We start from the raw sequence: 12,475 nt of genomic DNA on the forward strand, positions 1-12,475 counted from the left end.
GAAGTGCTGGGAATGAAAGGTGTGTGCCAGCCTGTCTGGTGTAAGTATTTTATATTGAATCTCAGGGCAGCCTTAAAGCCACTGGCCCATGGTCCTCAGATTCTGCTCTTTGGTGGTATAGCCATAAAGTGTTAAAGATGTGAGGACTTTAGATACATGCCTAAGGCACCAAGAATTGCAGTCAGTGACTTAATGAAACAAGCAGCAAAAAATGGTTGGGTTTGGGAAAAGTGGAAAACACAGTCAACTTAGAAATGGGTGTAGAGTGAGCAGGAGAGTCAGCTGCTGGGATGATTGGTTCCACTCAAATTAACAGGAGTACAGTCAGGTGTGGTGGCACATGTCTTCAATCTTAGCTCTTGGGAAGCACATGCAGGCAGATTTCTGAGTTTGAGGCCTGCCTGGAACACAGTTCCATAGTGAGTTCCATAGAGAAACCCTGTCTCAAGAATGGATGAATAAGCAAATGAATAAATAAGCAAAAATGAATGAGGGTAAATAAAGACGTAGGCCCACCCCTGGTACATTGGAAGACTGCAAGTTGAAGGCCAATTGTGGGCTACATGGGGAGACCAACAGCAAGCATGGATAAAAGGTTTTGGTGGTATCAAGAGGAAAAAAATGGGGACTAAGAGCTGGCTCAGTGGCTAACAGTAGATACTTCCCTTCCAGAGCCCTGCATTTGAGTCTCAGCACTCAAGGTGACTAGAACTCCCTGTAACTCAGCTTCTGGAATCCAGTGCCTCTGACCTCTGTGAGCACTTGCACATAATTAAAAATAGTTTTTTGTAACACAAAAAATGAAAACCCAGAGATAGATATTAGGGTTCAAGCTGAGGGTCAGAGAGCAAAGCAACCAGCCACTACCTGAGACCGAAAGGGTGAGTTCTCAGAGTGCAGTGATCTCCACCAGTCCTCAGAGACAGTAGCTCTCCCTGTCTGGAAACTGAGTCTCACATGAGACCCTTTGCTTCCTTTTATACCTCTCAAATCTTAGGATTAAGGGTGTGTGATCCCAAGGGCTGAGATCACCTTTGTGTGAGCTGATTCTCTTTAGAACTGGATCAATTTCATGTAGCACAGTGTAGCCTTGAACTAACAGAGATCCGTCTGCTTGTCTTCTGAAGTCTTGGGATTAAAGCAAGCTTTATTAAATCATAAATAATATGAAGATGAGTTCCAGATGTGTTGGTTTTGCTCATATGAGAATGGAGCTCAGAGAGACCTGGACTTGGATGAATGTGAGTGTCTTGTGTGGGGTGTTATGCAGTGGGGGTGATCATGTCCTAGTCTTGATTAGGGAAGCTGGCAGAAACTGTATGGTTATTACTTGGAGAGTCTTATTGAAGTTACTATATTAGTTTGTTGGTGGTAGGGTCAATAGGGTTTTAAGTCCTCCAGAAAAGATGTAGGAGCTTTTATTTCTAGAACCTTTCCACACCCTAGAGCCATCTGTGAGCCCTGGGCAGGAGTCAGGATCACCTGTAGGTGATCCTACGGATTGTTGGGTCCACCCAGAGGCTCCAGGTGCTGCTGGTGTGCTCTGCTAGTGACCATCCTGAACCATTGCTGAAGTCCATGGAAGGCTAAGCGGGAAGACGCATCAAAGCATCATGGAGGACAAAAGTGGTGTTGTGTAATCTACATTACATTGGTAAGTTGTCATACACTGGTTAAGCTTAGGTGTACTGAGAGTGAGGAGGCTTTCCCTTGTCTCCTCTTAAACTCCCTGTCCTGGCTGACTTGGCCTCTAACTTGTAACATGGAGGATGGAAAACAACAGGCACCTAAGAGTCAGTATTATGTCCGGGCTGGAAAGATGGCTTTGCTGGTAGCATTTGATGCTCTTCCAGAGGATCCAAGTTCTACTCTCAGGAGTCATGTCTGGTGGCTCCCAACTGTCTGTGACTTTGGCTCCAGGGGATGCAACATCAGTGACTTCCTCAGGCACCTGCAGTTGCATGCACATACATACCACCCCTATACATTCAACTAACTCTGTTTTGTTTCTGGAGACTGTCCTGGAACTCTCTGTAGACCAGGCTGGCCTCGAACTCACAGAGATTGCCTGCCTTTGCCTCCCGAGTACTGGGATTAAAGGCGTGCACCACTACCGCTCAGCTCAGTTAATTCTTAAATGAACAATACTTCTGTCCTTGAGAATGGCTAGAAAGTAGATAGTTTCCAATCACGGATTTGATTTATTCCGTAATATAAAGGTGCCTCCAGTGGGAAGGAGAAGGCAGTGGCCCATCTGCTCTGCCTACAATTCCAACTCCCACTAGGACAGTTGCCTCATTGTCAGGGGCTGTGAGAAATCCAACAGGGTAATACTCAGGCCTATCTACCACATGAGTGATAGGGAGCTCCGCCCAGTAAGACCGTGGCGTCGCTGGCTGTGGAAATCACTTGCTCCTGTCTGTAACTTCTCTCATGAGTCACTTCATCTCCTTAAGAATAGTGATTCCCACTGCTTGTGTGTGTATATCGCATGAAAATATTCCATCTACTAGTCACATATATCTGGGAAGTCAGGAGGATGACTCTTCATTTGGCTGCATTCTTGATGGGTGCCTTGAACTCTCATAAAGACCCCAGAGAAAGGAAATTCCTTCTGACTCAGGCATCAGTGGGAACAGGCGCGCTGCCACTGGGCCCAAGGCTGAGCACCAGCTGGGTTTTACATAGCCATAGTTTTCCCCTTTGGTCTAGGGTTGAGAGGTTCTCTTTAATCAGCTAACATCTGACGAAAATGCTAATTCAGAACAAGCGCCACCCATTTTCCTCCCTCAGTGCCTGCAAGTTGTCATGGCTACCATGACACTGTTCCCAAGTGCTTCAGAAGCAGAAGAAAGTGCTTAGAGAGTACACAGTACTGCAGCATTTTCTTCCCTTTTTTCCCCCCTACACTTACCCATCACAAGCTTGTAGCTTAACTAGCTACACAAATGTAATTTTACATGCAAACTCCTCTTTTCCCCTCTTAGAAGTCATAGCCTTTTTTGATCCTTTTTGCCTCTTAAGTTGTGCCCGGGCATTTCACAGGTACACCCCATCTGAACCATGACTGAGATAACAGATGCCCACTTCAAAGCTCTTATCTGTCCTCATGGCCCTGAGAAATGCGTGCCTGGTGTCCTTGCTATTGCCAGAGAATTGCTAATTGTGTCTGTATGTGTATATAAACTGGAAACCTTGTGGGATAGGAGACTTTTCTGAAGAATAAAGAGACATGATGAGAAGATGTGTGAGTTGATTTTTTTTCCTTTAGCTCTCAGACTCTGCTTATTATAGCATCTCTTTTGAACCCTAAGTGTGGGTTTTTGAGGCTGGTTCTTAAAAGCTATTACCTCGTCTACCTTGTGGAACTTAACAGATCCATCTGCTTCTGCCTCCTGAGTGCTGGGATTAAAGGTGTGCACCACCACACCTGCCCCTGGTGTCATCTTTGCTGTCTCACTTGTGTTCCTCCAGTAAGGATGGATGTTGCTAGTGCTGGATTTGATCCTGTTTTAGTTCTGGATTTGATAATGTTTTATTATCTGCGGCTGCTCTTTGCTGTTAGCTGCTTTGTAATATAAGTATAAACATGTGTGTGTTTCCTTTGCCTCTGTGTGTCTACACCACATGCTTGCATTGCTCATAGGATCTCCTTGAACTGGATTTATGGACAGTTGTGAGCTGCAGTGTCAGTGCTGAAGATTGAACATAGTTTCTCTAGAAGAGCAGCCAGTAATGTAACCATTGAGCATCTTTCCAGCCCCATTACTTTGTGCTTTTTAAAAACATGAACTAATTTTAATTTTTTGCCTGGGTGTATGTCTGTATGAGGGTGCCAGATCCTCTGGAGCTGGAGTTACAGACAGTTGTGAGCTGCTATGTAGGTGCTGGGAACTGAACCTGGGTCTTTTGGAAGAGCAGCTGGTGCTCTTAACTCCTGAGTCATCTCTCCAGTCCTTCTGTTTTTAGTTTTCATGAGACAGGGTCTCTCTGCAAAGCTCTGGCTGTCCTGGTACTCACTATATAGACCATGCTGGCCCTAAAGTCAAGAGATCCACCTGCCTCTGCCTCCTGAGTGCCTGGATTGAAGGTGTGTGCCACCATGCCTGGTAGTACTTGCTGTGTGTATACTTAATAAACTTATTTAGAACCCAAAGCTTAGGTATTGTTTATCATTCTCTGAATTGTATAAATAGGTTGAGATACTATCACTAGTCCTGAAAGCTTTAACACAGATTTTGACTTGCCAGTAGCTGTTTACTGGGTGACCTGAGGCAAATGGTTTTATGTCTCTAATCTTGAGCTCCTGGTTTGATAAACAGGCTTCTGGAAAAAGGTGGTACCATACATAGGTGAGGGGGGCTTTGCACTCATCTTCACCCAGTGGGCAGAGCTTTATCTTCCACTAGAGGGCACTAGTAACCTCAAAATTAGAAGAAGTTCCTTCTTTCCTCAACACAATTGCTGACAACCCCTTAGGTCCAAGTCTTTAAAGACCTGTAGGCATGGTGTTTGAGGGTAAGATTCTTCCACCAATAAAGCTTTGAGTAAAAGAACACATGTAACTGCAAACCAGTCACTAAGAGTATTGTATTTCTGTTTTGTCTGCACTTACCCTTCCATCTCAAGCCTGTCTGTAGCCTAGCTGCAGATTATTCTCTCAGCACAGAGTGGTTGGTTCAAGAGGACTTCTAAAGTCCTACAGAGTTCAGAAATAGATCCCTGTCCCTGTTGACTGCTGGGAGCAAAGCTGTCACTGTGGGGAGTGGGAGACAAAGAAGGGAAACAGCAGTGCAGTGCATTGGAATAAACCAAGAACAAAGGAACTACAACAGGCTATTGCCCTTAAGCCCTCTGCTAACAGGGAAAGGCCAGCTGCACCTACACTGGTGCCCAGGTACTCTACGCTGGTCTCAACCCACCTTCCCATTTAGGCCACAGGGGTCTCCCCACCAGTTTAGCAGGAACCTGAAACTCCGGTGTGTGTGTGTGTTCTTCCATGTCTTTCCTAAAGGGCCTGCCAGGGAGCTTGCTTTCTGGTCCAGCAGTGTTGCGCCTCTACCTTCAGCAGCGGGATATCTAAAGAGGTGGAGAGTGGGGGCTCATCAACCATACTCCAGATGAATTGTAAATGTGGGCTGCAAACCCTCATTTCTAACATGCTAAGAAACTGCTGCTCAGGCTTGTCAGGTCCTGATTGCTGTCTGTCTGTCTGTCTGTCTTGCCTGCATGCTAGCTAGCAGTCTAAGTTTGATGGTACCTCAAGGAACTTCTGTTACATGGTGCTGGAGAGATGGCTTGGTGGTTAAGAGCACTGGCTGCTCTTCCTGAAGTCTGGGGTCCAATTCTCAGTGCTCACATGATGGCTCACCAATGTCTGTAACTTCAGTTCTGGGGGATCTGATGTCCTCTTTTGACCTTTGATGGTACTGCACACACATGGGAATAGACATACAGGCAGGCAAAACACCCACACACATATTTAAAAAAAATTCTGTTAGAGGACCATATAGACAGACATGGTGGCTCATGCCTTTAATCCCAGCATTTGAGAGGCAGAGACAGGAGGCTCTCTGTGAGTTCAAGGCCAGCGTGGTCTACATAGTGAGCCCTAGGACAGCCAGGGTTACATAGAGAGGTCCTGTCTCAAAACAAATCACTGTGGCCAGTGCAGAACTCACTATATAGATCGGTTATCCTCAAGCTCACAGAGGTCTGCCTGCCTCTGCCTCCCAAGGGCTGGGATCAAAGGCGTGTGCCACTACACCTGGCCTGGTCTGCCTTTCCTGACTGTGGCCAACACCATGTTACTGACAGCAGCAGCAGGAGGAAATCTGTTCAGCTGTCCCTTGATCCCATTCACAGAGATGATATATGAAATTTTGTCTCCTGTGTTGTCAGGGCAGTTGATCATAGCTCTTCCTGCAAGGCTCAGGGAAATCCAGAATTTCACACCTGAGGACACACCATGTCCTCACTTTGAACACCTGGAAAGGGTAAAAAAGACAGATTACTTTTTTAAAGTTAATTTCATTTTGTGTATGTTTTGCCTTGCATATATGTGTTTATCATGTGCATGCCTGGTGCCGCAGAGCTCAGAGAGGGCGTGGGAAGCTCTGGAACTGGAGTTTCAGAAGGCTGTGAGCGACTGTGGGTGCTCACTGTGGGTCCTCCGCAAGAGCAACACGTGCCCTTAACCACTGAGCTACCTCTCCAGCCCCTGGCTTTGTTTTGTATTGTTTTTAGTGTGGAGCTTTAGGATCAAATTCAGGTCCTCATGCTTGTACAAGCACTTTAATGACTTGAATTATTTCCTCAGCTTTCATGAAGGATAGTTTAAAGCCTCACAAAAGATATAATCTCCAGTAAGGTAAAATTCTCTGAAGATCATTTTTTAAGTTGGTTTTTCTAGACAGGGCTTCTCTGTATTGTTTTGGAGCCTGTCCAGGAACTTGCTTGGTCGAACTCACAGAGATCTGCCTGCCTCTGCCTCCCCAGTGCTGGGATTAAAGGTGTGCGCCACCAATGCCCGACGAATAATTTATTTTTATTTTATATGCACTGATGTTTTGCCTGCATATATGTCTGTGTGAGGAAGCCAGATCTGCTGGAACTGGAGTTACAGACAGCTGTGAGCTGCCCATGTGGGTGCTGGGAATTGAACTCAGGTCCTCTGGAAGAGCAGCCAGGGCTCTTAACCACTGAGCCATCTCTCCAGCCCCCAAGAAAGATCATTTGTCTTACAGGAAGCTATCATTCTTATTTTTTAAAAATAGTGTGTGTATACCACATGAGTGTGATGCCTAAGGAGGACAGCAGAGGGCATTGGATCCCCTGGATCTGGAGTTACAGGTGATTGTAGGCTGCCTGATATGGGTGCTGGAACTCAACCCTGACTCTGCAAGAGCAGCAAGTGTTCTTAGCTACTGAGACATGTCTCTAGCCCCCTCCACATTCTTATTTTTCTCATTTGCATTCCAGATGTGACTTTCTGGACCTCAGGAGGGACTGGATCCGGGAGCCACTGGGTTAGGTGGCTCCCTTTCCCCGTGTTGTATGCTAGGTAAGGTTATGAAACACCTTGAAGTGGCCATTTTTAGTTTTCCTTTGTGTTACCTTTGCCTTTTGCGGCCTTTGGGTTTTCTTATGACTGTAAAATAGAGAAAGCTGTTAAAGGAAGGATTGTGTTAGAGACAGGCAAGCTATAGCTAGTGGAGATGCAGCTGGTTTCTGCTCCCTAGATATTGACTGATTTCCATCCTCTAACAGTATTGCTTTCAGCATCCCTATAACTTTTATAGTTGCTGCTCTCTGATCAGTTCTTTCCTTAATTGACGAATTAAGTCAAACCATTGGCATAGGCTAATTTTAGATTTTTAAGAGGGATTTGGATTTTTGTAGTAAATTGCCCTTTAACAGTGTTGACTTTTGAAGGCTGTTGTAAGGGTGAAATAAAGCTGTGACTAGGAGAATGACTGGACAGGATTTCTGACTGCCCCTAGTGGGGCAATGCATGTTTTCTTTTGCTGTCTGTGCCTTGGGACCCCCTGTGTTTTCACAAGAAAAATAAACAATAAAAAAATTGAGACAGGGTCTCTCTATGTAGGCCGTACTGGCCTTGAGTTTACAGAGATCCTCCTGCCTCTGCCTGGGAGCAAGAAATCTTTTGATAAGCATCCTATACCAGGGTGTTAGACCCTTTCACGGGGTTCTCACAGTCTGAGAACGCACACTGATGAATGTAATGGAGGAGATGCAGAACAGTGTACAGGTGTTGCCCGGGATGGGGCCTGGCTGTCTTACTGGTGTTTAGTTACAGAGGGAAGTTCCCTAACTCTCCGTGTTGGGACCATGGCCTTATACACAAAGGAGGTTCCGACTTTGCCTCTGCATCTTGGACATCTCCCATTGAACCCTTTCCTCAGCTGGCTGTGAGGGGACATGGTGTGGAGACAGAGGAGAAACTCATGACTTACAGATGGAAAGATGCTCTCTGGGACTTACTAACGATCCTAGGGCTCACCTGTGGCTGGAGCCATGCAGTAGTTCTTGTAGTCAAGATGTCTTGGATCCTCCTGCTTCCATGCTTTTGCAGTCCCAGCACTTAGGAGGCTGAGGCAGGAGGATCTCAAGTGCAGCATGGATTACACGTGGAGACCCCGTCTCAGACGAAAAAAGCAAGACTTGGCTAGCGTGCTGACTCAGAGGGTGAAGGTGCTTGCTGTCAAGTCTGATGACTGGAGTTTGATCCCCAGAACCTACATGGTGGCAGGCGAGAACTGATCTCCAGGTGGGCACTGTGGCACCCACACAGCCCCTCACCTACCCACTCCCTAATAAATAAATCAATGTAAAAAAGGCACTTTTCCATTGTCCTCATCATCATTGCTTAAGTCTACATCTAAGAGTTACAAAGACATTGGGCAAAAGCATTGGCTTCTTGTTAATTTTTTTTTGAAACAGTGTCTTTTTATAGCCTTGACTGGCCTAGAGCTCACTGTGTAGACCAGGCTGGCCTCAACCTTAAAGAGATGCTCCTGTCTCTGCATCCTAAGTGCTGGGACTAAAAGCGTGTGCCACCATACCTGGATGTTGCTCCCTGTTAAAATGGCAACATTTTGGAAGGCCTGGCCTGCTTGCCATGAAAATGTCAATTACCCTGACCTGAACCTGGTTGAGGCACAGTCCACGGTAGGTAAGAGGGAAGCCTGTCTGGCACAGGCCTCTGTGCTTAGGGGAAGGTCTTACAAGTCAGTGAGTGAAGAAGCAGCAAGAAGTGTGTTCTCTCTTGGATTCTAGGAAGAGCAGAGTGGTTCTTAGGACCTGGAAAATGGGAGAAGCCACATCCAGTAAGTGGCTTCCTAAAGGTTAACTGGCCAAAGCTATGGCTTCATGCAAGGTCTGGGCTAACTGTAGCAGGACTGATGGATGCTGAGACAGGCCAGAGGGCAGGGTCAAGGCTAGGCAAGGCCAGGACCACATCTCTGCTAGTAGGAAACCAGAGGCCTGGGCATGTGGAAGCCAGATGAGTAGTGTCTTCATGATGGATGGGAGTCCCTTGGCCGGAAACCTTCCCTCCTGCCCTCCCTGCTGGACAGACTCAATGGCTCCCGGCACCTGCCGTCCAATGATTGGACAGACTCAGTGGCTCCAGGCCCTTGCCATCTACTGATTGGACAGTCTCAGTGGCCCCATGCCCTCGCTGTCCACTGTCTGCATTATGATGAATGGACATCCTGTCCCTGCTCTGTGCTCCAAGTCCCCAAGGCAGACCCATCTTAAGTAATTCACTTAGAGATTATTGTCCCTAGAACCCATCCCTCAGCATGCAGTATACGGGCAGCGATGAGTGAGATGGGCCCGGGATTTCCCTGTAGAATGTGAAGGAAGGACAAGGCGGTGAATCGCAGCACAACGGAGCTGGGAGCAGTTGTGAGTAAATCAAGGCCAGCCGGGCGGCCCTGCCCTTCCTGCCCTGCACACTCTTGGGCTTGGCTGGACAATTGCGAGTTAACTGTGGTGGCTACTCACCGGAGCTGTCTGTGGAGTTCCAGCCTAACTTCCCATACAAGGTGTGGACTACCCCTCGTTCATCTGAAACCAGAGCAACAACTGGAGTCAGGAAGCCCTTTATCAAGTCCCCTATATCACACAGTGCCCCTGCCAAGGGCAGAAAACAAACACTCTGAAATAAACTTCCTCTTTTGTTCTGTTTCTCCTCCCTCCTTCCCTTCCTCCTTCCCTCCATCCCCTCCTCCCTCCTTCCCTCCCTCCCTCCCTTCCTCTCTCTCCCTCCCTCCCTTCCTCTTCCTCCTTTTTTGAGATAGGGTCTCACTATGTAGCTCTGGCCTGGAACTCTCTGTATAGGCCTTGATGGCTTCACACTCACAGAAATCCCCCTCTGTCCACTGAGTACGGGGACTAAAGATGTGAACCACCACACCCTGCACATCTTCATATCCTTTGGCTGGGTCTGGGTCCCAAAACAAAGGCCACACATGGACTAGACCTGATGCTGGGTTAGCTACATAGACTTTACAATTTATCAAAGCAAGGGAAGCAGAACTGCATGCTATTAAGGCAGGCACTCAACAAAGCTTCACTAGGAGCAGAGAAGATAATGGGAGTCTACAGGAAGAGCGTCGCGTGAATGATCTGTATTCCACTCACTCCTTTACACTGTGAAACTTTCACCAGCACCCACTTTGTCTGCCCTCGCCTCCCTGCCTTCTGCCACAGGGCAACTGACAATGCGTTTACTTGATTTAAGGAAGTTGTGCAAGGAAAAATCACCACGAAGGGGGTGCTCTGCCTATACAATAAGTTCAGGGACACTGAGGCAGGCACACATAGCCACCTGGGACTCCACCTGGCTTGGGCTATCCCCATCCATCTCTTCTAATAATGTACCTGGTAACCTAGGACACGCAGGTGCATCTGGCTACATGTGTGCCTGAGGGTGGGGCCTTATTGAGGAGGTGTGTCACTGGGGTGGGCTTTGAGGTTTCAGGGTCCATGCCAGGTCCAGGTCCAATCTCCCTCCCTCCCTCTCTCCCTCCCTCCCTCCCCCTCCCTCCCTCCCTCCTTCCTTCCCTGTCCCCCCTCCCTCCTTCCCTCTCCCCCTCCTCCCTCCCTCCCTCCCTCTCTCCCTCCCTCCCTCCTTCCTTCCCTCTCTCCCCCTCCCTCCCTCCCTCCTTCCTTCCCTCTCTCCCCCTCCCTTCCTCCCTTCCTCCCTTCCTCCCTCTCCTGTGTGTGCGCCTGTTGCCTATGGAGCAGATGTGAGCTCTCAGCTTCTGCTCCACTCCACGCCTGTTTTCATGCTCCCCACCGTGGTGACCATGGACTAGGGGGACTGTAAGCAAGTTGTCAATAAAAGCGTTCTTTTCCAAGTTGTCCGGGCAGGGCATCTCTTCACAGTGATAGGACAGCCGCTCAGACGGTGCATTCACAGTAATGCAAACTGTCCTCTGAGAACTGGGAGGAAGGAAAGAAGAAGGGGAAAGAAAGCGAGGAAGCTTGCTTACCACCTCTGGAAATATTTTTGGATTATTTTAGTTTATACGCATGAGTGTTTTGCCAGCATGTACGTGTGCCTGGTGCCCAGGAAGGTCAGAGAGGGTGTCGGATCCCCTGGAACTGGAGTTTCAGACAGTTGTGAATCACCGTGTGGGTGCTGGGAACTGAACCTGGGTCCTCTGCAAGAGCAATGAGTGCTCTTAGCTGCTGAGCCAACTCTCCAGTCCTTTGTTTATCATCTTCTATCCATACATAATTTTGTGTACGTATGATCAAAGTCAGGTGCCTCCGAGGAGGGAGAAGCACAGCCAGAAGGGACTTACACATTCTAACCCTGTGGAGGACCACCTAAAGGACAGACCCTAGCAACACGCCCCTCCTCCTAAGACCTCATAAGCAAAGCCCTAGGCAATAACGGTGGGCTCTCCCTCAGGCACCTGATGCTCTTTGGCAGTGTGCCTGATCTCTACCATTATTTTGCTTCTGACTAAGGTTTCCTTGCGACTTAGCAATTGGTGTTCACATTTCTTTCATTTATTGGATGCCGAGAGCCTGGAGACACTGGCCCCTGGTAACACAGTACAAAGTTATGGTAAGTTGAGGAATGTGAATTCCCTCAATAGCCCACACGGGGACACAGAAAGACACCAATCCTCTGCTGTCAAGGAACATTTAACTTAAACTACCATTTGGAGGAAGCAGTCACTGTGAGGATGGGCAGTCATACTTAGGGGCCAGGTTCTCCCTGCAGTGCCGCTCAGACCATAGCTCAGCACACCCCCTGCGAAGTCAGTAGATGTCATTTTTCCTGGGTACACGGGATAAGGGTTCCCCGTTTGCAGGCTCCACTCTATCCCAGCCCCCTTGAACTATTTAATTACTGCCCCATCATGTGGTCCTTCCTGTTCTCAGATGTGGCTATCAGGAAGCAGCCCAGGGAACCGCTCAGCAATGCTTTGGATGGGGGCTTCCTGGCTGGTCCAGCAGCTGAGGTTGGAGCAAAGAGCCTGGCCTGTGCTCACGTGGCCTTCAGTCAGACTTTTATGGAAACTAGTTCGCTGACCACAGCTCTAGGAGTGAGTGACTGCTATGACTCGGGGTGACAGATGTGGTATGGGAAGCTAAATGACCGACCGGGGGTCACACGACTGGCAAGTAGTGCCATAGGTACTTGATTCCAGGCAGCTCACCCCCAGTGTTCACGTGCTTCCAGCAACCCACCCTGCCCTCCCGTGAAAGCACTCTCTTACATTAAAATTAGACTCCCTTTGGTTGTGAGAGACAGAACCCATCCCACGGATACGCCAGGCAAGGTGGCGAGGCGTGGAGCCGGAAAGGAAAACAGTATGACCAGGGAGATCTAAGTTCCCGAGAGTGGACCGGAGGTAGTCACAGGAGGGACCCTCAGCTGGCTTGTGTGGAGGCAAGGGACTTTTGCTGTAGCGACTTGACAGAGGGC

The 12,475-nt window shown here is 48.2% G+C and overlaps 1 protein-coding gene across 5 annotated transcripts in view; it reads left to right on the forward strand.

The window, feature by feature from the left end:
- Mdm4 (MDM4 regulator of p53) overlaps positions 1 to 12,475 on the forward strand; it is a 65,627-nt gene that overhangs the window by 40,886 nt on the left and 12,266 nt on the right. For 4 of the 5 annotated variants that reach the window (XM_040738982.1, XM_040738984.1, XM_040738983.1 and 1 more), the window contains exon 12: positions 6,982 to 7,063. The exons of the other annotated variant lie outside the window; for it this stretch is intronic. In XM_040738982.1, the coding sequence (XP_040594916.1) occupies positions 6,982 to 7,063 (82 nt within the window). The remainder of the gene's footprint in view (positions 1 to 6,981; positions 7,064 to 12,475) is intronic. 5 annotated transcript variants of the gene reach the window in all.

This window comes from Mesocricetus auratus, unplaced genomic scaffold, assembly GCF_017639785.1.
Source record: "Mesocricetus auratus isolate SY011 unplaced genomic scaffold, BCM_Maur_2.0 Super-Scaffold_100676, whole genome shotgun sequence".
NCBI lineage: Eukaryota > Metazoa > Chordata > Mammalia > Rodentia > Cricetidae > Mesocricetus > Mesocricetus auratus.